Source organism: Rhinoderma darwinii, chromosome 1 (assembly GCF_050947455.1).
Source record: "Rhinoderma darwinii isolate aRhiDar2 chromosome 1, aRhiDar2.hap1, whole genome shotgun sequence".
NCBI lineage: Eukaryota > Metazoa > Chordata > Amphibia > Anura > Rhinodermatidae > Rhinoderma > Rhinoderma darwinii.
In genome coordinates this window covers 558,648,942-558,671,363 of record NC_134687.1, presented here as the reverse complement: position 1 = coordinate 558,671,363, position 22,422 = coordinate 558,648,942, and the positions used below count along the sequence as shown (strand labels likewise).

The 22,422-nt window shown below is 45.6% G+C and overlaps 1 protein-coding gene across 1 annotated transcript in view; it reads right to left on the bottom strand.

The window, feature by feature from the left end:
• The window catches only part of SV2C (synaptic vesicle glycoprotein 2C), a 263,022-nt gene that overhangs the window by 10,672 nt on the left and 229,928 nt on the right, over positions 1-22,422 (bottom strand). The window contains 2 exon segments of the mRNA XM_075838491.1: positions 5,726-5,885; positions 17,425-17,628. Of these exon segments, the coding sequence (XP_075694606.1) occupies positions 5,726-5,885; positions 17,425-17,628 (364 nt within the window).

Sequence of the window (22,422 nt, the reverse complement as noted above, 5' to 3'; positions counted from 1 at the left end):
GGGACGCTTTGGCAATATCTACATGGGCACTGTGTGTGGCACTATGTGGGCACTGGCACTTTATGTGTGTGCACTATCTACAGTGGGCACTGTGGCACCATCTACAGTGGGCGCTATATTTGGGCACTGGTACTATCTTTATAGGCACTATCTACAGGGGCATTGTGGCACTATCGACATGGGCACTATGGTGTTTTCAGAGGTTGGGACAAAAAAAACTCTGACAAATGAAGTTCATCCGTTTCTTTGGCGGCAATGAAAAACTTATGGCAAGCGGATAACAAACGCCAGTTAAGAACAGTCAGGTGCCCGGAAAATGGATGAAAATTTTGAGACACACTAATGCAAAACAACTATGAAAAACTGACATTTGATCTGTTTTTAACAGCCGTTTTTTTCCACTGTCGGGTGAATATAGCCTTGTAGACCTCTTCACTCTCCCCAGGCTAAGAGAACATAGCTAATTGTTACAGAGCTGTAACCAGTGCCACACCTGCCATGAGGCCAGGTGAGCCGACGGCCTCAGGCGGCACCACCTACCCAAACGGGGGGGGGGCGGAATTTTCAGCCAGGGACGGACTGGACCGGGGGGAGGGGCCATGCAGACGCACATAGATAGCAGACGTGCTGAACGTCTGAAACACTCCTCCTCCTCTCTGACGCTGTACACAGCACATGCAGCCAGAGAGGAGCAAGTCTGCAGAAGGAGCGACGAGCAGCACGAGGTAAGTTCCTGCCTTGCTGGGACCGGGACCCGTGACGTGAGTATACTGCAAGGGGGAGTCTGGGCATTTTACCGACAGCAGAGGGCTCTATGGGGCTGGAATAATCCACCCCATAGAGCCCTCACATCACTATAATGGAAGGATTAGTGTGGGTGGGGGAGGGTCTGAGCGTCTGTCTGACTTACTGCAGAGAGCTCTATAGGGAGGGATTCTGCCCGCCCCCCTTTAGAGTAGTCAGTCAGATGCTCAGACCCCCCTAACCTTTCAGTATATTAACTAATCAGGGCTCTATGGTGGGGGGATAATTCCCCCCTATAGAGCCCTCTGCTGTCAGTAAAACGCCCAGACCCCCCCCCCTTGCAGTATACTCCTGGCTTTGTAGCTTTCCTGTGCTTAATTAGCGTGGGAAAGCTGCAAGCAGAGCTGTGACTGGTGAGTCTCACAGTGCTCACTGCATGCAGCAGCTGCGGCATTCAGTCTGACTGTGAGTCTCTGACCAGTCACCACCCACACGCAGCAGGCAGGAGAGACTAATAGTGCCTGTCATAAACCCTCAACTACTACAGTTTCACAGGAATTAACTATGACTGGTTCTGTAGTGTAGTGGTTAGCTTGTCTGCCTTACATATGGAGGTTGCTGGTTCAAACCACAGCTGGGTAGTTTTTTTTTTTTTTTATTAATATCTTACTTGTATTGGGCTTTGTTCACACTAGCATTAATATACGTTTACCTCTCTTCCGTCAGAGGAAGAGAGGATCAATACGTTAAACGGAAAGCAACGGCTCCATTAGAATTACCATTGCTTTCAATGGTAATTATTTTGTATCAGTTGCTTTCCGTTTGTCTCCGTTCGCTAGGTTTCCGTTCTTTTGAACGGAAATAAAAGTTCTGCAGACTTCACTTTTGTTTCTTTTAAAAAAAACGGAAACTTAGCGAACGGAGACAAACAGAAAGCAACTGATACAAAAGAATTACCATTGAAAGCAATGGTAATTCAAATGGAGCCGTTGCTTTCCGTTTAACGTATTGATCCTCTCTTCCTCTGACGGAAGAGCGGTAAACGTATATTAATGCTAGTGTGAAAGAAGCCTTAGGGCCTGTTCACATCAGAGTTGGCTTTCCGTTCTGGGGTCCGTCGGAGGTAACCCCGCAACGGAAAGTCAAACTGAAACCACAGCTTCCGTTTCCGTCACCATTAGCGCAGTCGACTGCGCTATTGATTCCGTCACAAAAACTGAAAGCTGCCAGAATGGTGACGAATGGAAACCATTAGCAATGTTTCCGTCACCATTGATTTCAATGGTGACTGAAACGGAAGCTGTGGTTTCAGTTTGACTTTCCGTTGCGGGGTTCACCCGACGGAAACCTCCCACGGAACCCCCGGACCGGAAAGCCAACGCTGATGTGAACAGGCCCTAATCCTTCCCCATAAACCTGCCCCCGCTAATTAAAATAAATATATTATATAATGTATATAGCGCTGTATCCTGTATCCGTCAGGTCAGCGGGTCCTGCAGGATCGAGCTGTTACCGATCACATCTAAGTTCATAACTTAGATGTGATCGGTAATAGGCGACCTAATGGATTCAGGTCTCAGCGCTATATACAGCTGCTCTGTATACAGGATACAAAGCAGCTGTATCTCAAAAAGTACAAATCATTTTCAATAAAAAGTAATTAAAACTTGCACCAATCGCATTAATAGATATCTTTATATATCATAGTGACATGTCCGAAGTTTTCATCGGTGGGGGACCGAGCACTGAGGCCCCCACCGATCGCTAAAACGAAGCAGCAGAAGTGCTCGGGTGAGCGCTGTGCCGCTTCATTTATGATCGACTTTCAGCCTGCCCACAGATTTGCATTTGAGTGCAGCATGTAATGGTCAGGGCTGCACAAACTCTGGGGCACTTTACATTTTTTTTTCCTACCCTCTTTCCTTACTTAGATATCGGTGCCGTAATGTTTGGCGCCGATATTTAAATAACCCCATGAACTGCCAATGGGGCGGTAATTGGCAAGGGGGCGTGTAACATCACTGTGACACTGCCCAATCCGCTACGGACAATGTCAACAGCAAGAGCTGGAGAGAGGAGAGCATGTGCGTGTGCACACGCTCTCACTCTTCAGCTCTCGGCAGGCAAGTACAAGACTGTGATCTCAGGTGAGAGATCAGTCTTGTCGTCCTTGTCTGCCGAGAGCTAAAGAGTGAGAGCATGCGTGCGCGCACAGCTCCGATGCCATGAAACAGAAGAAGAAGAATTCACACTCTTCTTCTGTTCCTTAGTGGTGGCGGAGCTGCGCGCACGCGCTCTCTGTCCAGCTCTTGCTCTGAAACTGTCTGTAGTGATTGCACAGTGTCACAGCGATGTTACACGCCCCCTTGCCAATTACCTCCCCATTGACAGTTCAGGGGGTTATTTAAATATCGGGCGCCATATATTACAGCACCGATATCTAAATAACGAAGGAGGCTAGGAAAAAAATGTAAAGTGCCCCAGAGTTTGTGCAGCCCTCCCCATTACATGCTGAACTCAGCTGCACATGTATGGGGAGGTGAAAGGTTCTCTTTAAAAGAAAGGTGTTATAATTTATTTTTTTTATTTGATGTGTTATTTTATGGGCCTAATTTTTCTAATTATTTTAATATGTTCCCGAAGGTAGCTATTTATTCATATGTCTGTGGGGGCAGCGAACTTTATTTTTATTTTTCATACTGCTAATTTTTGTTTTGCAGGTTCCGCTTGACCATTTGGACTACGTCGTAGATTCGTTGGACTACTTCGCTGATGTAAGCTTTTTTTCTTTTTTTTTTAATAAAATGGTTAAAGTGGATTGTGTGGAAGAGTTGTCATTTCAATAAAATAAATTTCTTTATGTCTCTGTTTTTTAATACTTCATTACCGCCTTAGTAATGGCTGCTGTCTGATTGAGAGCGTCCATTACTAAGAAGGGGCTTAGTGTTAGCCAGTAACAAGGCCATCACTAACCCCTATTATTACCCGCCACCAGGAGTACCGGGAAGAGCTGGGTACGATCCAGCACCCGACCATCTGAAGTGAAGGGTACTTGGGTGGCCGCAGGCTGATACTAGCAGGCTAGGAAGGGACAAAAACCATGGCCCTTTCCACCCTGGTGATGCTAGGCTGCTGCTGCTGCTTTATTGTATCTGGCTGGCTATGAAAAATGGAGGGGATCTCACGTAATTTTTTTTTCAATTTATTTTTAAAAAATGACGAGGGGTTTCCCCAATTTTTCATAACCAGCCAGATACAATAAAGCAGCTGCAGCCTAGCATCCCCAGGGTGGGAAGGGCCACTTTTTTGGCCCTTCCTAGCCTGATAATACCAGCCTGCGGCCTAACCGTCGTTTCAGATGGCCAGGTACTGAATCGTACTCGACTCTTCCCGGTATCCCTGGCGGCAGTGGGAACCGGGGTAATAATAGGGGTTAGTGATAGCCTTTTTACTGGCTAATGCTAAGCCCCAGCCTTAGTAATTGAACTCTGTCAATCAGACAGCTGCCATTACTAAGGCCATAATAAAGTATTTAAAAAAAATAGACAAGAATTTTTTTTTATTGAAATCAAAACTCCCCCATGCAACCCTCTTTCACTATTTTTTTTTTTTTTTAAAGTAGATCATTGAAGTAGTCCAATGAATCTACGACGTAGTCCAAACGGTCCAGCGGAACCCACCAAAAAAAAGTTAGCAGTATAAAATGTAAAAAAAATAATAATTTGCCACATTAGAAACCCCTGCTCCGCCGTTTGATCTTGTAGGCCACAGCCTGGTTTAGGCCTGAGGCCTACAAGAGATAGGGAGCACGCTGATGACGTCAACTGCCCGCCACGATGACGTCACTGCATCATGCCGTCCACGCCGTGCCACTGAACTCGGTTAAAAATCATAAGTCAATTAGGTAATAAAAAGGGGGCATAGAAGATGTTAAACCATTTTCAGTGTTAATGCTGCGTTGCTGATCTATGATACTAAAGTAATATAGTAAAAAGAGTTCTTTAAATCTTTTCTATACATTAAACAGCACTTTACAACTAAACAACAAATGTTTTCCTATTTACATTTTTTTTAATATATCTAGCGTGTTTGTTGTGTAAAGCCAGTAATGAGAAAACTCTGATAGATTGGGGGGGGGGGGGGGCGCCTTTTTATAGTTCGCCTCAGGCAGCCGAGGGGCTAGGTTCAGCCCTGGCTGTAACAGTATATATATCTATATACATAATATATTGCCTGGGTGATCTTAATGCCCTGGTTGATTTTAATTAGTTTAATGCTGGTTCCTACCATCCCCAGATATATATGTAGGCTTAGTCCCAGTTCTGGGTGTATGTGCAGAGTAGATCCCCACCTTACAGAGGTCGCCTTGTCGTGGCAGGTGGGCAAACACTTTTTGATCAAAATGTGCTCTAAGAACCTCCCTTTTGTAAGTAGATTTAGCATGTAATGCATATTTATTTATATTTAGCGGTTTGGGTTACATTAGTGTTCGCAGTGTTCTGTCGCCATTTTTTTGTCTGCATGTATATATATATACATATATATATATATATATATATATATATATATATACATATATATATATATATATATATATATATATATATGCACCTGACTCATGTATTATTAAAGCACCTTCACATTTTTGCTACATCTCTGGAGTGCTGCCTGATTGTTGGATCTATACATTTGGGTGACTTTGGTCGAGTCCCTGGCGGGCTTGCACCCTACTACTACCTCTTGACTGTGCGGCTGACATTTTTTTATATATATATATATATATATATATATATATATATATATATATATATATATATATATATATATATATAAATCAAAATAGGAAAGCAGCACAGCTCCAGTGGTCGGTGCAAATCCTCCTAGGCTCAAGCTAAGAGCCCTCAGATACACCCCTGGTCATGAAAGGGTCAATAATGAGATTAGAGCTGAAAGTGTGAGCTTGTCTTTCTCGTGTCTTTACCTCTTGTCTGTCGGGTACAGTTCCACGGTCACCACATCAAGAGAATTCCAGGCAGAAATGGTAAGACCATTGTAAACACACAACATTCCCACCATCATTGACTCACTGGTTCCGAACCAGAGGAAGAAACAGCTAATGCCAGAGAGCACCATAGATCCTCCTAAATGAAAATACAACACAACATTTAATGCTCCTTCTGTGTCGAAGTCTTATTTACTCTTTGCAACTTCTTAAAAGGTTTGTCCGACAAATATTACATTTCTATTAAATCACACAATTGGTAAATGTTAAACAAACAATTCAAAGATATTGCTGCTACAGATTTGTTATAAACACAAAAAATTTAGAGTGATTGTCTTCTTCTCTGCGAGTAATGAACTGTTAAGGGGAGGGGCTGATTCTATACCGCATCTGCATGTTAAAGTGGAGCCTTGTGTTCAGGTTTGGTCAGGTTTATGGGTAAACAAATCAATTTGCCTGTTTCACCGACCTGCCGGTCAATAGAATACAATAGGACAATAAAATCCCTTATTTTTTGCAGAGATGTACTTGGGTGGAAGGGGTTCCTAGTGCCTGGAAACCTATATTTTTTAGGGACCAGTTCAGTTCTTAGGCCGGGTTCCCAAAGATCTTTCCCCCTGACGAAGCCTGGTGGCGAAACACGTTGGGTGTAAGTGGGCTCCTGGCACATCGCTACTCTTTACTCCATTGTGTATCTGCATGGTTGTTAACTGTTTTTCATTTTCTGGCTACCTTGCCATTACTGTCTATCTACTATGATGGTCAATTTCATTAGTTCTAAACTTGTTTTTTGACTTACCATTGCTGATTATCTACAACAGGGGTCTCAAGCACGCGGGACACAGAGTCGCTAGTATTAGCTCTGCTCCGAGACTCTGTAATTCCCTGACATCGCTGTCCACATAAGAACAGCGATGTTTGGGGCTTCCCCAGAGCGGAGTCCCGTGCAGAGCGCTAGTATAGGCTCTGCCCCGGGACTCCGTGTGTCCAAACATCGACACCGATGTCAGGGAATTCCACAATGTCTGGGGCTTCCCCAGAGCCAGATTTCCGTGCAGAGCGCTAGTACAGGCTCTTCGCCGGGACTCTGTGGAATTCCCTGACATCGCTGTCCATATATGGACAGTGTGTCAGGGTCTTCCCCGGAGCGGAGTCCCAGGCAGAGCTCTAGTATAGGCTCTGCTCCGGGACTCTGTGGAATTCCCTGACATCGCTGTCCATATATGGACAGTGTGTCAGGGACTTCCCCAGAGCGGAGTCCCGGGCAGAGCGCTAGTACAGGCTCTGCTCCGGGACTCTGGAATTCCCTGACATCGCTGTCCACATATGAACAGCGATGTCTGGGGCTTCCCCAGAGCCGGAGTCCCGTGCAGAGCGCTAGTATCGGCTCTGCTCCGGGACTCTGTGGAATTCTCTAACATCGCTGTCCATATATGGACAGTGTGTCAGGGTCTTCCCCAGAGCGGAGTCCCGGGCAGAGTGCTAGTACAGGCTCTACTCCGGGACTTTGGAATTCCCTGACATCGCTGTCCACATATGAACAGCGATGTCTGGGGCTTCCCCAGAGCCGGAGTCCCCGGCAGAGCGCTAGTATAGTCTCTGCTCTGGGACTCTGGGGAAGCCTCTGACATCGTTGTCCATGCATCGACAATGATGTCGGGCTTTCCCAGAGCAGGAATCCCAGTGATGTCAGGAGCACAGCTGGAGTCCCAGGAAGAGACTACTAGTGCTCTGCCCGGGACTCCAGCTCTGGGGTTACCCCTGACATCCATGTCCATATATGGACAGTGATGTCAGGAGCAGAGCTGGAATCCCAGGCAGATTGCTAGAAGTGGCTCTGCTCTGGGACTCCAGCTCTGGGCAAGCCCCTGACATCACTGTGGCAGCATCTGCGGAGGGCACTGTGGCAGCATCTGCAGAGGGCACTGTGGCAGCATCTATGAGGGCACTGTGGCAGCATCTATGAGGGCACTGTGGCAGCATCTTCGAGGGCACTGTGGCAGCATCTTCGAGGGCACTGTGGCAGCATCTACAGAGGGCACTGTGGCAGCATCTACAGAGGGCACTGTGGCAGCATCTACAGAGGGCACTGTGGCAGCATCTACAGAGGGCACTGTGGCAGCATCTACAGAGGGCACTGTGGCCGTATGTACAGAGGACACTGTGGCATCTAGGGGTGTGTTGCATTATCTACAGAGGGCACTGCGGCAGCATCCACGGAGGGCACTGCGGCAGCATCCACGGAGGGCACTGCGGCAGCATCCACGGAGGGCACTGCGGCAGCATCCACGGAGGGCACTGCGGCAGCATCCACGGAGGGCACTGCGGCAGCATCCACGGAGGGCACTGCGGCACGATCTAAAAAGGGGCTGCCCAATCTTGACATGTGTGTCTGCCAAACGCTGCTAACTGAGCTGCCGGACTGCATTTAGCGACACTTAAACTGGAAAACTGGATTGTTGAAATTGAAATTTGAAAGTAATGCAGCCCGTCAACTTCCCATTTTTTCTATATGCGGCCCACTTACCCGGCCGAGTTTGAGACCCCTGATCTACAATGTACTATTCTATGGTATAGATGTTATGGCCAGTAGCCCACTCAGTATTTCTCTACTGTGAGGACTCTCTTAAATTTTAAATTTTACTTTGATGCAACTATTTGTATTTTTTTATCATGTCTCAATAAAAAACTATTTTATTTGAAAATGTTTGGGTCATTTAATACTGAACGTTCGCATTGTTGTTTAAGTTATGACTTTGGTTTTTGTCCAGTTAGGCCTCATTCACACGACAGGTTTTCCCGGCCGGGTGCCGGCCGTTCATAAATTGGCTGGCACCCGGCTGCATTAGTAATAATAGACCCCTAATGGGGCTATTCACACGACCGATTTTTTGACGGCCGGGAAAACCGGCCGTAAAAAAATAGGACATGCTCTATTTTCGGCCGGGTACCCGGCCGCCCGGCTCCCATAGAAGTCTATGGGGCCGGGTAATACCCGGCCATCACCGGAATGTGTCCCAAGTGATGGCCGGGTTTTCCGGCGCTTGCGAGCTATCTCCTCCTCCTCACAGCGCAGAGTGCATGTGAGGAGGAGGAGTTGATGCCATTCGGACGAATGGCTGTACACTGTGTGGCAGGGCCGGGGTGTACAGCAGGTGGAAGGGAGCGCTGCGCTGGCTCCCTTCCCCTGCTTGTTTTAAAAGCGCCCTGGCCCGGCGACACCTGCTGCTGCTGCGGCTGCTATTACTGTAGCGACGCCACTATAGCAGAGCAGGGAGGTATCTCCCCGCTTGGCTATGTGCTAGCCGCACTTTAGCTCCTTGAAGGAGCGGAATCCCCGTGTTTTCGGGGATTCCGCTCCTGGACAGAGCGCTTGATGTCTCTGTCCATATCTGGGCAGTGACATCAGGGGAAACTCCTGAAGCGGAATCCCCGAACACATGGGGATTCCCCTTCAGGAGTTGCCGCTGATGTCACTGTCCAGATCTGCCCGACCCGGCACGGATGCAAAACTTTATGCAAACCGGCCGGGCAAAATGGCCGATTTTACCGGCCGACACTCGGGCTCCCGGCGGGACCCGGTCGTGTGAATCCCGCCTTATACTATTGGGGCACATTCCCTTTGGTGTTAGCCTGTGATTAACTGCAGCGGTCACATGCGATGAAACGTCATCCCAGAGGCTGGACTGCAGGAAGAAGGAGAGCCGCAAAAATCGCAACACTTGGCTTTCTGTTGCAGGTTTTGCATCCTCATTGAATTCAATGGGGGAAAACCCGCAACAGAAAATCAACAAAAACGCAGCATAAATAGACATGCTACAGAATTAAATTCTGCACCGCAGGTCAATTTATTAACGTTTACACTGCTTTTTTTTTTCCGCAGCGTGGGTATAAGATTTACTAAATCTCATCCACTTTGCTGCTACTGTAAATGCTGCGGATTTTCCGCACAGAATTCCGTTGCGGAAATTCCTCAGCATTTATGCTACGTGGGAACCCAGGCTAAGGTGTCTTTGAGGGGTCTATATGTCTGAACCCCCCTAGTAATCACCTCATTTTAGAAACTGGGAATTTTGGAAGTCTCTTAACCCTTTAGGCGTTTCACAGGAATGAAAGCAAAGTGAAGGTGAAATTTAAATATGTAAAGATGTTTCATTTTTACTGTGTTTTTTCTGTAACACAGCAAGTGTTAACAGAGAACCACAACTCAATATTTATTACACAGCTTCTGAAGTTTTTAGAAATATCCCATATGTGGCCGTAGTGTGCTACTTGACTGAAATACAGGCCTTATAAATGAAAGAAAACCTTGTGGATTTTGGGGCCTTCTTTTTATTAGATTATATTTTAGGCATTACTATAGTTTTGACGAGGTCTTGTGGTGCCAAAACAAAACAATGACACCATTTTGGAAACTTCACTCCCAAGGAATACCTCTAGGGGTGTAGTGAGCATTTTGACCCCACAGGTGTTTTATAGATGTTATTAGAATTTGGCAATGAAAATGAAAATTTTTATTTTTTCTAAGATGTAATTTTTATTTTTTACATTTACACAAGGAATAAAGGAGAAAAGCCCCCCTACACTTGTAAAGTAATTTCTACTGAGTCCGGAGATACCCCATACGTGTTCATAAACTGCTGTTTGGACACACGACAGGGCTCCACATTTGTAGTTTGGAAAATTTTGCTGGGTAAGTGTTGCGCTGGTATAATACCGGCGCCCTCGCTTCCACTAGATGTGCTTGGGCCCTTCACTTCCTAGTTCCCAAATATTAGGGTCTTGATAACTACTTCTTGAAACTGAAGGAATGTTTCCCTCTGGTATGCACATCAGGATGATTTTTCATCCCCGGCTTACTAGAGCCATAACTTTTTTTCGTTTTTACATTTATGTAGCAGTATGAGTGCGAGCTGTAGTTTCATTTGGTACCATTTTTGGGGACATGCGACTTTTTGATCACTTTTTATTAAATTTTTTGGGGGTCAAGGTGACCAAAAACAGTGATTCTGGCATTGTTTTTTATTACATTTTTAACAGTGTTAACCGTACAGTATAAATGGCAAGTTAACTTAATTTGGCCAGTCAGTGCTTTTAATGCGATACCAAATTAATATAGCTTTTTAATATTTTACTACAGGAAGAAATGTTTCCCATTGGCCAGTACATTGGAATGTTTTTCCCCCTGCGCATTACTAGAGCCATAACGTTTTTATTTTTCAGTCGATGGAGCTGTGTGACGGCTTGTTTTTTTCTCGGGCGATCTGTATATTTTATTGGTACCATTTTGGGACACGTGCGACTTTTTGATCACTGTTTAAAATTCATTTTTTCAGATGAGAAAATTACCAAAAACAGCTCGAATTGTTTCTTATTGTTTTTTTTTTCGATATTCACCATGCGACATAAATTACATGTTAACTGTCAAAACGATTACGGAAATACCAAATTTATATATTTTTTTTATGTATTGCTGCTTTTGCAGAATAAATTCCTTGTTTTTTAAAAAAAACTTATTTTCTGTGTTGCCATATTCTAAGAGCCAATCGTTTTTTATTTTTGCGTCAACTAAGCTGTGAAAGGGCTTGTTTTTTGCATGACGGCTGAACTTTTTATTGGTACTATTTTGTGGTAAAAGTGGCATTTTGATCATTTTTTTCTTAGTTTTTTGGGAGGAGATGTGACATAAAAACAGCAATTTTGGCACTGTTTAATATTTCTTGCTTATGACATTCACCGTGTGGGATAAATTACGTAATAATTCTATAGTTCGAGTCGTTACAGACTTATGTATAGTTTTTTTTTTTCCCCAATAATAAGAGTCTTATTATGATGAAAAAGGCAATGTTTCTATTTTTAACATGAAACTTTTATTGTTTAATTTTATATATATTTTTTAAAATGTTTAACTTTTTTTTTTAGTCCCACTAGGGGACTTGAAGGCCTGCATCACTGATCGCTATACTAATACATTGCACTACCTACGTAATGCAATGTATTAGAGCTGTCAGATTGACACTTGAATGGGACAGTGGTGCAATACCTTGCATGGCCACTACAAATGTAACGACGTGGGCATGTACGAAAAGAAAGAAAAACCATGTAAACAATGAAGAGTTTGTGGTCCTCATACGAGCCCCGCAGCCCCTTCAAACTGCTGATCGGCAGGGGTGCTGACAGTTGGGCCCTCACCGATCTAATATTGATGGTCTATCCCAGGGGTCTAAAGCACGAGTCTCGGGCAGAGTGCTAGAATAGGAAGGAAGGAAGAAATAGGATCCAGCGCTGGGTGAAATTAAAATGGATTTTCTGTTCCAAGTTTAATGGATTGGATTAAAAAGAAGTCCAGTTGTATATGGTCCTGGGTGTGTGGAAAGTGGAGGTAATTGTCCTCGGGGCCTACGCGTTTCGGACGACTGCCGCGTCCTTAAACTTGGCTGTCGTCCGAAACGCGTAGGCCCCGAGGACAATTACCTCCACTTTCCACACACCCAGGACCATATATAACTGGACTTCTTTTTAATCCAATCCATTAAACTTGAGACAGAAAATCCATTTTAATTTCACCCAGCGCTGGATCCTATTTCTTCCTTCCTTGCTAGCCTGCCGTGTGCCAACACGAGGATCCGAGCGCTATCCACAACACACTGGAGTGTGCAAGGTGAGCCGGAGGTTCCCTCCCCAGTTTCTATTGTTTGCTAGAATAGGCTCTGCTCCGGAACTCTGTGGAATCCCTTGACATCGCTGTCTATGAATGGACACGCGATGTCTGGGGCTTCCGCAGAGCCTGAGTCCCGGGCAGAACGCTAGTATAGGTTCTGCTCCAGGACTTTGTGGCATTCCCTGACATCGCTGTCCATATATGGACAGTTTTGTCAGAGTCTTCCCCAGAGCATAATCTCGGGCAGAGCACTGGCATAGGCTCTGCACCGGGACTCTGGATTCCCCTGACATCGCTGTCCACATATGGATTCCCCAGAACTGGACAGTGATGTCAGAAGAACAGCTGGAGTGCCAGTAGTAGCGCTAGTAGACTCCAGCTCTGGGGTTGCCCCTGACATCTCTGTCCATATATGAACAGTGATGTCAGGAGCACTGGCTGGGGATTCCACTCCTAGAGGGAGCCCCAATGGAGCTATCTACTGGGGGTGTCTGTGGCACTATCTATAAGGGGTGTGTGTGGCATTATCTACAGAGGGCACTGTGGCATTATCTACAGAGGGCACTGTGGCATTATCTACAGAGGGCGCTGTGGCATTATCTACAGAGGGCTCTGTGGCATTATCTACAGAGGACGCTGTGGCATTATCTACAGAGTCCGCTGTGGCATTATCTACAGAGGGCGCTGTGGGATTATCTACAGAGGGCGCTGTGGCATTATCTACAGAGGGCCTGCCTAATTTTGACATTTGTGTGTCTGCCAAACGCTGCAAACTGAGCCACCGGACTGCATTTAGCGACACTTAAACTGTAAAAGTGGATTGTTGAAATAAGCATGTGGAGAAATCTCGCAAATTTCCGGTAAGTTTAAACCTAGCGCTATTATTATAGTAATGTAGTATTATAGTAACGTAGCATTGTTATAGTAATGTAGTATAAGGCTGGGTTCACACACCCTATTTACGGACGTAATTCGGGCGTTTTAACAACGAATTACGTCCGAAAATACGGCTCCAAAGCGCCGGCAAACATCTGCCCATTAATTTGAATGGCTTTTACGATGTACTGTGCCGACGGTCATTTTTTTTACGCGCCACTGTCAAAAGACGCCCGCGTCAAAGACGTGCCTGTCACGTAATTGGTGCCGTTTTCCATTGACTCCATAAAAAAACAGCTCCAATTACGTCCGTAATGGACGCTGCGAAAAACGCCTGCACATGCCATTACGTCTGAAATTCAGGAGCTGTTTTCTCCTGAAAACAGCTCCGTAATTTCAGGCGTATCGAACGTGTACGTGTGAACATACCCTTATAGCAACATATTGTTATAGTAGTTCAAATAACTAATTAATTAACAATAATTTTGTAATGTATCAAATTTGAAAGTGATGCGGCCCATCAACTTCACATTTTTTCTATATGTGGCCCACTTACCCGGCCGAGTTTGAGACCCCTGGTCTATCCTGAGGATAGTCCTGTATTTTAACAATACGGATAGCTCCTTTAAGACATAATGTACTGGGAAACTGGAGTGGATTTGAAAAAACAGATTTCTCCATTGTGTTTTGGGTTTAATTTTTATACCAAATTTATATAGTTTTTTTTTATCTTTTACTACTTTTACAAAGAAAAAACTATTTGTTAAAAAGAAATATGTATTTGTGTCGCCACATTCTGAGAGCCATAACTTTTTTATATTTTTCTGTTGATTGAGCGCTGTGAGGGTTATTTTTTTGTGGCGTGACCTGTAGTTTTCTTTGGTACATACAACTTCATGATCACTTTTCTAAAAAAAAAAAAAATCTTTTTTGTACACTACTAAAAACTTTATGTAACTATTTAAAAAAAAAATTATTTGACCCCCCGAGGAGACTTGAACCAGCGATCATTAGGCCCCCATGATTTCATGACTATCATAACCCCACTATGACATCGCTGAGGGGGGTGATGTTTGTCCATTGGAGGCGGCCGCTCACCTCTTTCTAACAGCTTAGATGCTGTGGTTGCTATTGACCACAGCATCTAAGCAGTTAAACGGCCAGGATCGCAGGTATCTCTGATACTGACTGTTATGTTCACACGGCCGTTTTTCTGGCCGTAAACGCCCGAAAGACGGCCGAAAAATCAGAAGCAGAACGCCTCTAAACATCTGCCCATTGATTTCAATGGGAAAACGGCGTTCTGTTCCGACGGAGCGTTTTTCGGTGCGTTTTTTTACGTGTAAAAAAACGGCCGTGAAAAAGAAGTGCAGGACACTTCTTGGGCCCGCACCTTACTTCTCCCCCTGCACCATGACGTACAGTTTCCTCAAGGTGCATAAATGGGTTAAAGGGACAGATCTTTCATCACTATATTATAGAGGAATTGTTTTCCTATTCCAAATTATTTATGTTTGAGAAAGGTTTTATATTCTGGTCTATTACTCCATGAGGTTTCCCAGCAAGTGATAGGTCCTCTTTGATGAGTGATCACTGCTACTGCGCAGAGCATCCAATTGGAATCGGTGTGCTAGAAGTAGCTTCTTCTCACCAGCACTCAACACATTAGGTGAACATTCTGAGAGGGAATCAAAAGAACACCAGGGGGCACCATAACAAGTATCTAACAGCAATTTCCGGAGAAAAGATAATTTTTTAAGTGATTCCAAATGAGAAGTGTATGTTTGGAATGATCTAACAGGGAAATGCAATATTTATTTATGGGACAACACTTTAAGTAAAAATTTTATTGAAACAAATGTTGTAATAAGTCTTAGGCTGGGTTCACACGATCTATTTTCAGACGTAATGGAGGCGTTTTACGCCTCGAATTACGTCTGAAAAAAACGGCTCCAAATACGTCGGCAAACATCTGCCCATTACTTTCAATGGGCTTTACGATGTACTGTGCCGACGACCTGTCATTTTACGCGTCGCTGTCAAAAGACGGCGCGTAAAATTACAGCCTCGTCAAAAGAAGTGCAGGACACTTCTTGGGACGTAATTGGAGCGGTTTTTCATTGACTCCAATGAAGAACAGCTCGAAATTACGTCCGTAAAATACGCCCCTCAAAACACGAGTACATGCAATTACGTCTGAAATTCAGGAGCTGTTTTCTCCTGAAAACAGCTCCGTAATTTCAGACGTAATTGCAGTTATCGTGTGCACATACCCTAAGGGTATGTTCACACACACTAATTACGGACGTAATTCGGGCGTTTTTGCCCCGAATTACGTCCGAAAAATGCGGCTTGAAAGCGTTGACAAACATCTGCCCATTGAAAGCAATGGGCTGACGTTTGTCTGTTCACACGAGGCGTATATTTACGCGCCGCTGTCAAATGACGGTGCGTAAATAGACGCCCGCGTCAAAGAAGTGACTTCTTGGGGCGTAATTGGAGCCGTTATTCATGGACTCCAATGAAATGCAGTGCCAATTACGTCCGTAATAGACGCGGCGTTCAAGCGCCTGAACATGCCGTTACGGCTGAAATTACGGGGCTGTTTTCAGGAGAAAACAGCCCCGTCATTTTTTACAGTTTTTACAAGTGCACGCGTTTTTCGCGGCGTCTTTTATGGACGTAATTAGAACTAGTTTTCATTGGAGTCAATTGGACGTAATTCGAGGCGTAAAACGAAAAACGGCCGAAAATAGGTTGTGTGAACATACCCTTAGGGTATGTTCACACGCAGAGCCAAAAACGTCTAAAAATACGGAGCTATTTTCAAGAGAAAACAGCCCCTGATTTTCAGACGTTTTTTGAGCAACTCGCGTATTTTGCTGCGTTTTTTACGGCCATTTTTGGAGCTGTTTTCAATAGAGTCTATGAGAAAACGGCTCCAAAAACGTCCCAAGAAGTGTCCTGCACTTCTTTTGACGAGCCGTCATTTTACGCGCCGTCTTTTGACAGCGACGCGTAAAATGACAGCTCGTCTGCACAGAACATCGTAAGACCCATTGCAAGCAATGGGCAGATGTTTGCCGAAGTATTGGAGCCGTCTTTTCAGGCGTAATTCGAGGCGTAAAACGCCTGAATTACGTCCGTAAATAGGGCGTGTGAACATACCCTTAGACGTGCCATTTTTTAATAAGATGTCTCACTGACACTTATGGACAATGAGACATTCCATAATTTTATGGCAAGCTTTCATGGTAATGTAGTTTCAGTGATGTTACAAAATCTGTACCAGGGCCCCACCTAATGGTATTGTGCAGTTACTGCATACTGTATTGCATTTTTATAGCTTGTCTAAAGTAAGGGTATGTTCACACGACCACGCCAAATACGTCTGAAATTAAGGAGCTGTTTTCAGGAGAAAACAGCTCTTGAATTTCAGACGTTTTTACAAGTGCACGCGTTTTTCGCGGCGTCTTTTACGGACGTAATTAGAACTAGTTTTCATTGGAGTCAATGAGAAAACGGCTCCAAAAACGTCTCAAAAAGTGTCCTGCACTTCTTTTGACGAGCCGTAATTTTACGCGCCGTCTTTTGACAGCGACACATAAAATGACAGCTCATCTGCACAGAACATCGTAAGACCCATTGCAAGCAATGGGCAGATGTTTGCCGACGTATTGGAGCCGTCTTTTCAGGCGTAATTCTAGGCGTAAGACGCCTCCATTACGCCTGAATAGAGTTCGTGTGCACATACCCTAACACTGCACTGCCCTTGTTTAGTACTTGTGCCTTCTTATGTGACAGGTAGGACATTGGGTTTTCTATGGAACCAAGGCCTGTGTACTCCCCTCTGCTCTGGAAAGATGTCTCTATTGGATAAGATGTGATATAATGCCGTAGACGGCTATAAACGTCAATCAAGAGCAGATGTAGCGATGTTCACAGTTTAAGGTGGTCAGAATTGTTGACAGACCCCGTTTAGTACATCTAAATCTAGCAACAGGTTATTACATATAGGAATGGGTTATTACATCTAGGAACAGGTTATTTAACCCTGTGGTATTTAGTCAATAGTAATCTGCAATGATGTACATAATGATATAATTATAGCAGAATGAACTTAATATAAAATATAACATACCCAACATTGTTAGTCTGCCAATTTTGTCCATCAAAAGAGCTGAGACAATGTTGCCTGGAAGGACGGCAAGTGTTCCCAAAAAATTCACAAAGTAGATCCAGTAGGCACTGTAATCGTCATCAAATGTGATCTGACATCCCACTTTTGGATCGTGAAATGTGCAGTTTATCAATTCGCTATCAGTGAACTTGTATTTTTCAAGGTCTGTAGAAACAGATGCAGATTATGTGAAATTGACAAATGGAAAATGAAGTGCATGTTCCCATAATATTCAAAATTCACTGTTTAACAGCAACAGGTTAGAAAAGTAAGGTGGGGATCTGACCTCTAAGGCCTCCACGAAAATCCCCATTTTCAGCTAGAGAGCGGGACAAACATGTGCTACCCATCTCAATAGAGGTAAATGAGATTGCTGGAAACGTTTGGATGTTTCCGACAACCCCTTTAAATAGCCTGCTATACTTATTTACTTACACAGTATACCTATTAACTTCTATAATACTTAAATACTAAAACAATCTAAAACATCATCACTGTGTTAAGTAAAGTACAACTGTGGCTCTTCTGTTGCGCACCAGATGTCACTGTCCTCATGTGGTCCATTAGACAAATATTACTGCAGTAATAAAGATTTTTAATGGAATACATTTAAATTATAGATTTTTTTTATAAGGATTACAATTTTTTAAAAAATAAACGGTGGGCAGCTGAGTAACTCTGTGATATGAAATATTGCCTTGTAGAATCTGCATGTAGTTTGTATGTACTCTTGGGCTTGTATTAATGATTTCCGAGATATTCCAGTTTCCTCCCACACTCCAAAAATATAGATTATTTGGCTATAGTGTGTGAGTATGCCTACTAGGGGTTTTCCAAGCATGTTAATGCAGCAAAAAACCCTTTCCCCCCTGATTATATATGTTTTCTAGGAATTTACAGATGATTGGTAACCCTTGCTATCACCAATTATTACTGTTTTGTTTGGTCAAGAGGTTAATGAAAGTGGTCTAATGGTCCTTTTATACAGGCAGATATTTTCCCCTTTAAACGAGCAGTGATTAACAATAAAGCATGTTGATTGGCGCTCGTTTGCTCAAATTAAATGGGGAAATGATTCCAAGTATGAGGAAGAGCGATTGTTAATACAAACTTTCGCACCATACATTGCCATTTAGTTGGCAGCATATGCAAATGTATGTGCTGCCAACAAGCGACCATGTTTCTGGCTGCATAAAAGATGCAAGCTTTTGCTCGTTCATCAGCTGATCGCTGCCCTGTTCTTGATCGCTGCCAGTGTAAAAGGGCATTTAGGCAGGAAGGTGTACTAAAAGACTTTATTTAATCTAAATACGCCTAAATTCTTTATAGGAGTCAGAGTTCTGTTTTACTTATACAGAAGAGTCGGATCCAGACCGTAGGACATAGGAGGCGGCCACGTGACCGGGGTGAAAGGAGGGGAGAGTTAGGGGGCAGAGCCTTTAGAATATAGTGGCATGAAGGCAGTGCCGGCGCCATTAGAGGAAGAAGCACGCGGAGGGGAAGTTTGCTGTGACTCTTCTCCATGCCCTTCTGTTTCGGTAATGGCGGACGTTGGAGTGGTGTTCGAGAGACTTCGGTCTCTCGCTTGTGAGCGGGGCATGGACTGGCTGCTTGAGCAACTGGCCAGTTTAATTGATGGCCCTGCAGTCGTGGACCCCCCATATAGCGGGCCACGGCAATCTCACAGGTCCCGCCCACCTGTCTTAGCCCTGATGCTAAACCCAGGGTCTGGCCCAGGGTTGGGACTCTATGGAGCTGGGCGGGTCGTTCCCCCTGCCTCGGTGGTCGCACCCTGGCTCTAGTCCACGGATTCCTGGCTTTGCGGTGGGTCGTTCTTGTGATGTCCCGGTCGGGCGTCCCACCAGAAACCATTATGACGGGCCGGTCGGGCTGAGGACACTACGTTCGGTAGTGGCGCAGAGTGTTGGCTGTGGGCGGTGCCCCACTGGCCCAGTCGGTGTGATGTCGTTGCCCCAGGCTACGGGTGAAGGTTAACAGCTCCCATGATCTTGCTCGCGATGTCCCTCCTGTGGGCAGTGCGGATGTCCGATGTCCCGGTTCTTCCAGTTGGCGGGGTCACAGCGCTCACACAGCCCGGTGAGTCTTTGCCTTTTTCATGTTCTATTTCAAACATTTTTAGGTCCCAGGGGTTGGGAGTTGGTCCCAGGTCGGATGGAGCGCATGTATCGGGTAATGAGGGTGTTGGGTCGATGGGGGATGGGGAGTTGCGTGAGTTGTTGGGTAGTGTGCGTGAGTTTTTGGCCCGCTATGATGAGGGAGGGACGTCAAGAGGTACATCTCTGGTCCCTGCGTGGGTTGGCACTCCCAGTTTTGTTGTCCTGTCTGTGAGTGGTGGGGCAGCGACTGGGGGGTCATCGTGGCGGTGTCGTTACAGACTGATAAGGATGGGGTGGTGGATAGGGTTAGTTTGGAAGATAAAGCGAAAGGCGAAGTCTATGTGTATTTCGAGGGCCCGTTGGGGGCCCATCTGAAACAGGAGGTGCGTGACAAGATTTGGAAGGATGAGCATGTGGAAATTTTCTCCCTTCTCCCTCTTGAGCAGTTCAATCTAGTTAAGAGCAAGCGGTTGGAGAGCAAGGAGGAAGAGGAAAAGCGGAGGTACAGGTTGATTTTGCAGACCTTCCAGAACTGGTTGCAAGCGTTTGCCATTCTGGCAAGTGTTGTTGGCGAGAAGGCGCTGGAAAATCGTTCGGCCCTTTTCTGCTATTTGGATGCCATAGGGGAAGCACACAGGGTTTACGGGGTTTGACTTGTCTCGGATATGAGGAGCAGTTCAGACAGCGGAAAGCGGTCCATCCCAGCATCAGATGGGATCAGAAGGATATAGGGCTCTGGTTACGGGTTATGGGTCCGGCGCGGTTCGGCCAGTACTCTCCAAGGGAGGGGGCGTGGCTAGCACGAGAAAGAGGTTTCCCTGGGTAGAATGCCGGGTCCTTTCCGTTCACCTTTTGTATATTTTGTGGTTTCTCCTCTGGGTGTGGTCCCCAAGAAGGAGCCAAATAAGTTTTGGCTCATTTACCATCTCTCTCACCCAAGGGGCTTATCGGTTAACGATGGTATTGACTGAGTTGTGTTCGGTGGTTTATACCTCGTTTGATGTGGCGGTGGACTGGGTTCGTTTTCATGGCCCCCATGGCCAATACGGATATCGAGTCGGCATTTCGTCTCCTCCTTGTGCACCCGCACAGTGTTCTTCTGTTGGGGTGTTTCTGGAATGGGTCTTATTTTGCTGATAGGTGTCTCCCATTGGGCTGCTTGATCTCTTGCGCCTATTTCGAGGCTTTTAGCTCATTCCTTGAGTGGGTAGTAAGCGACACGGCTAGTGTTGTGTCTCTTATCCACTGCTTGGATGATTTTCTCTGTGTTGGCCCTGCGAGCTCCTCTGTTCCCTACTGCTGGCTACTGTGAAATGGGTAATGTGGCGTTTTGAGGTCCCTTTAGCTCCGGAAAAAATGCAAGGTCCGGCGTTTGAGTTGGTGTTTTTGGGAAACATGATTGATTCCAATCGGATGGAGTGTAGGTTGCCGGTGGACAAGCTGTCGGATCTGCGGGAAGTGCTGTCTCAGGTAAAAGGTGTGCGGAAAGTTTGTTTGAGGGACTTAGAGTCTGCCTGCCACATCATGGCCATGGGTAGAGTTTTTTGTCGGCGCCTGGCTGCGGCTACGGCGGGCGTTCGGTCTCCTCATCATTTTGTGCGTTTGACGATGGATCATAGAAAAGATTTGGGAGTTTGGGAGGAGTTTTTGGGGTGGTACAATGGTTGGTCGCTCATCATGGCCCAAGTGGTGGACAGTTTTTGATTGGAGGTTGTTCACGGATGCGTCTGGGAGCATGGGATTCGGTGCGTACTGTCAGGGACAATGGTGCGCATCCTGCTGCCTCAGGAGTGGTTTGGAGAGGGTCTTGTCAGGAATCTTGCTCTCCTGGAACTGTTCCCTATCATAGTGGGGGTGACGATTTGGGGGAAATGGTTCAGAGACAAGAAGGTTCGTTTTCATTATGATAACATGGGGGTGGTGTTGGCGATTAATAATGTGTTGGCGCCCTCCCCCCCTGTTTTACGATTATTGCGACGCCTCGTGCTTCTCTGCCTGTCCTTGAATGCATGAGTTGTGGCTGTTCACGTTCCAGGAGTTAAAAATTCTATGGCCGATTCTCTTTCTCGGTTGCAGTGGGATCGTTTCCATTGCTTGGCCCCGGACGCGGTGGTAATCGATTGCCCTCCACAGTTCTGGGACTTGGTCTATGAAGAGCAGATGTTTTGATTCGCTCGTCCTTGGCGCCTGGGACTTGGCGTTCTTATGACTTGGCTTGGCGCGAGTGGGTTGACTGGCTGTCTGTTTTGGATGATGTGTGTTCGGATGCTGATCGTGTGGTGGCCCTGTTGGGTTTTCTGGGTCATGTGTCAGTTGCGGGCTGGTCAATTTCGAAGGCTAATTGCTTTGTGGCAGCCCTGGCTCTTGGTTTTAAATCGGGCGGGCTTCGGGATATTACAAAGGATTTTCTGGCTGGCCAGGCCCTGAGGGGGTGCCGGAGGGGTAGGTCTTCTGACAGTCGTCGGCCTGTGTCTTTTGATTTGTTTGAGCGGCTGGGGGTAGTATTGCATGTGATTTGCACTGTGATCCCAGTACGAGGTTTTATTGTTTTAGTTGGCTTTCTCATTGGCGATCTTTGGTGCGTTGCGGATTAGTGAGTAAGTGGTAAGAGACCTGGGGGTCTGCTCTCTGAGGACGTGGTGGTGCTGGGAGACAGGGTGGAATTTTGGATTCGACGTTCGAAAACGGATCAGCTGGGTTGGGGCAGGCGTGTCGTGTATGGTGTTTCTCCTGGGGCATTGATGTACCCTGTGGCTTGTGCCCGCCGGTATTGTGTTGGGTGCCAGTTGGCGTCTGGTCAATTGTTGCGTCATGCGGATGGGTCCTTTTTCTCTCGTTACCA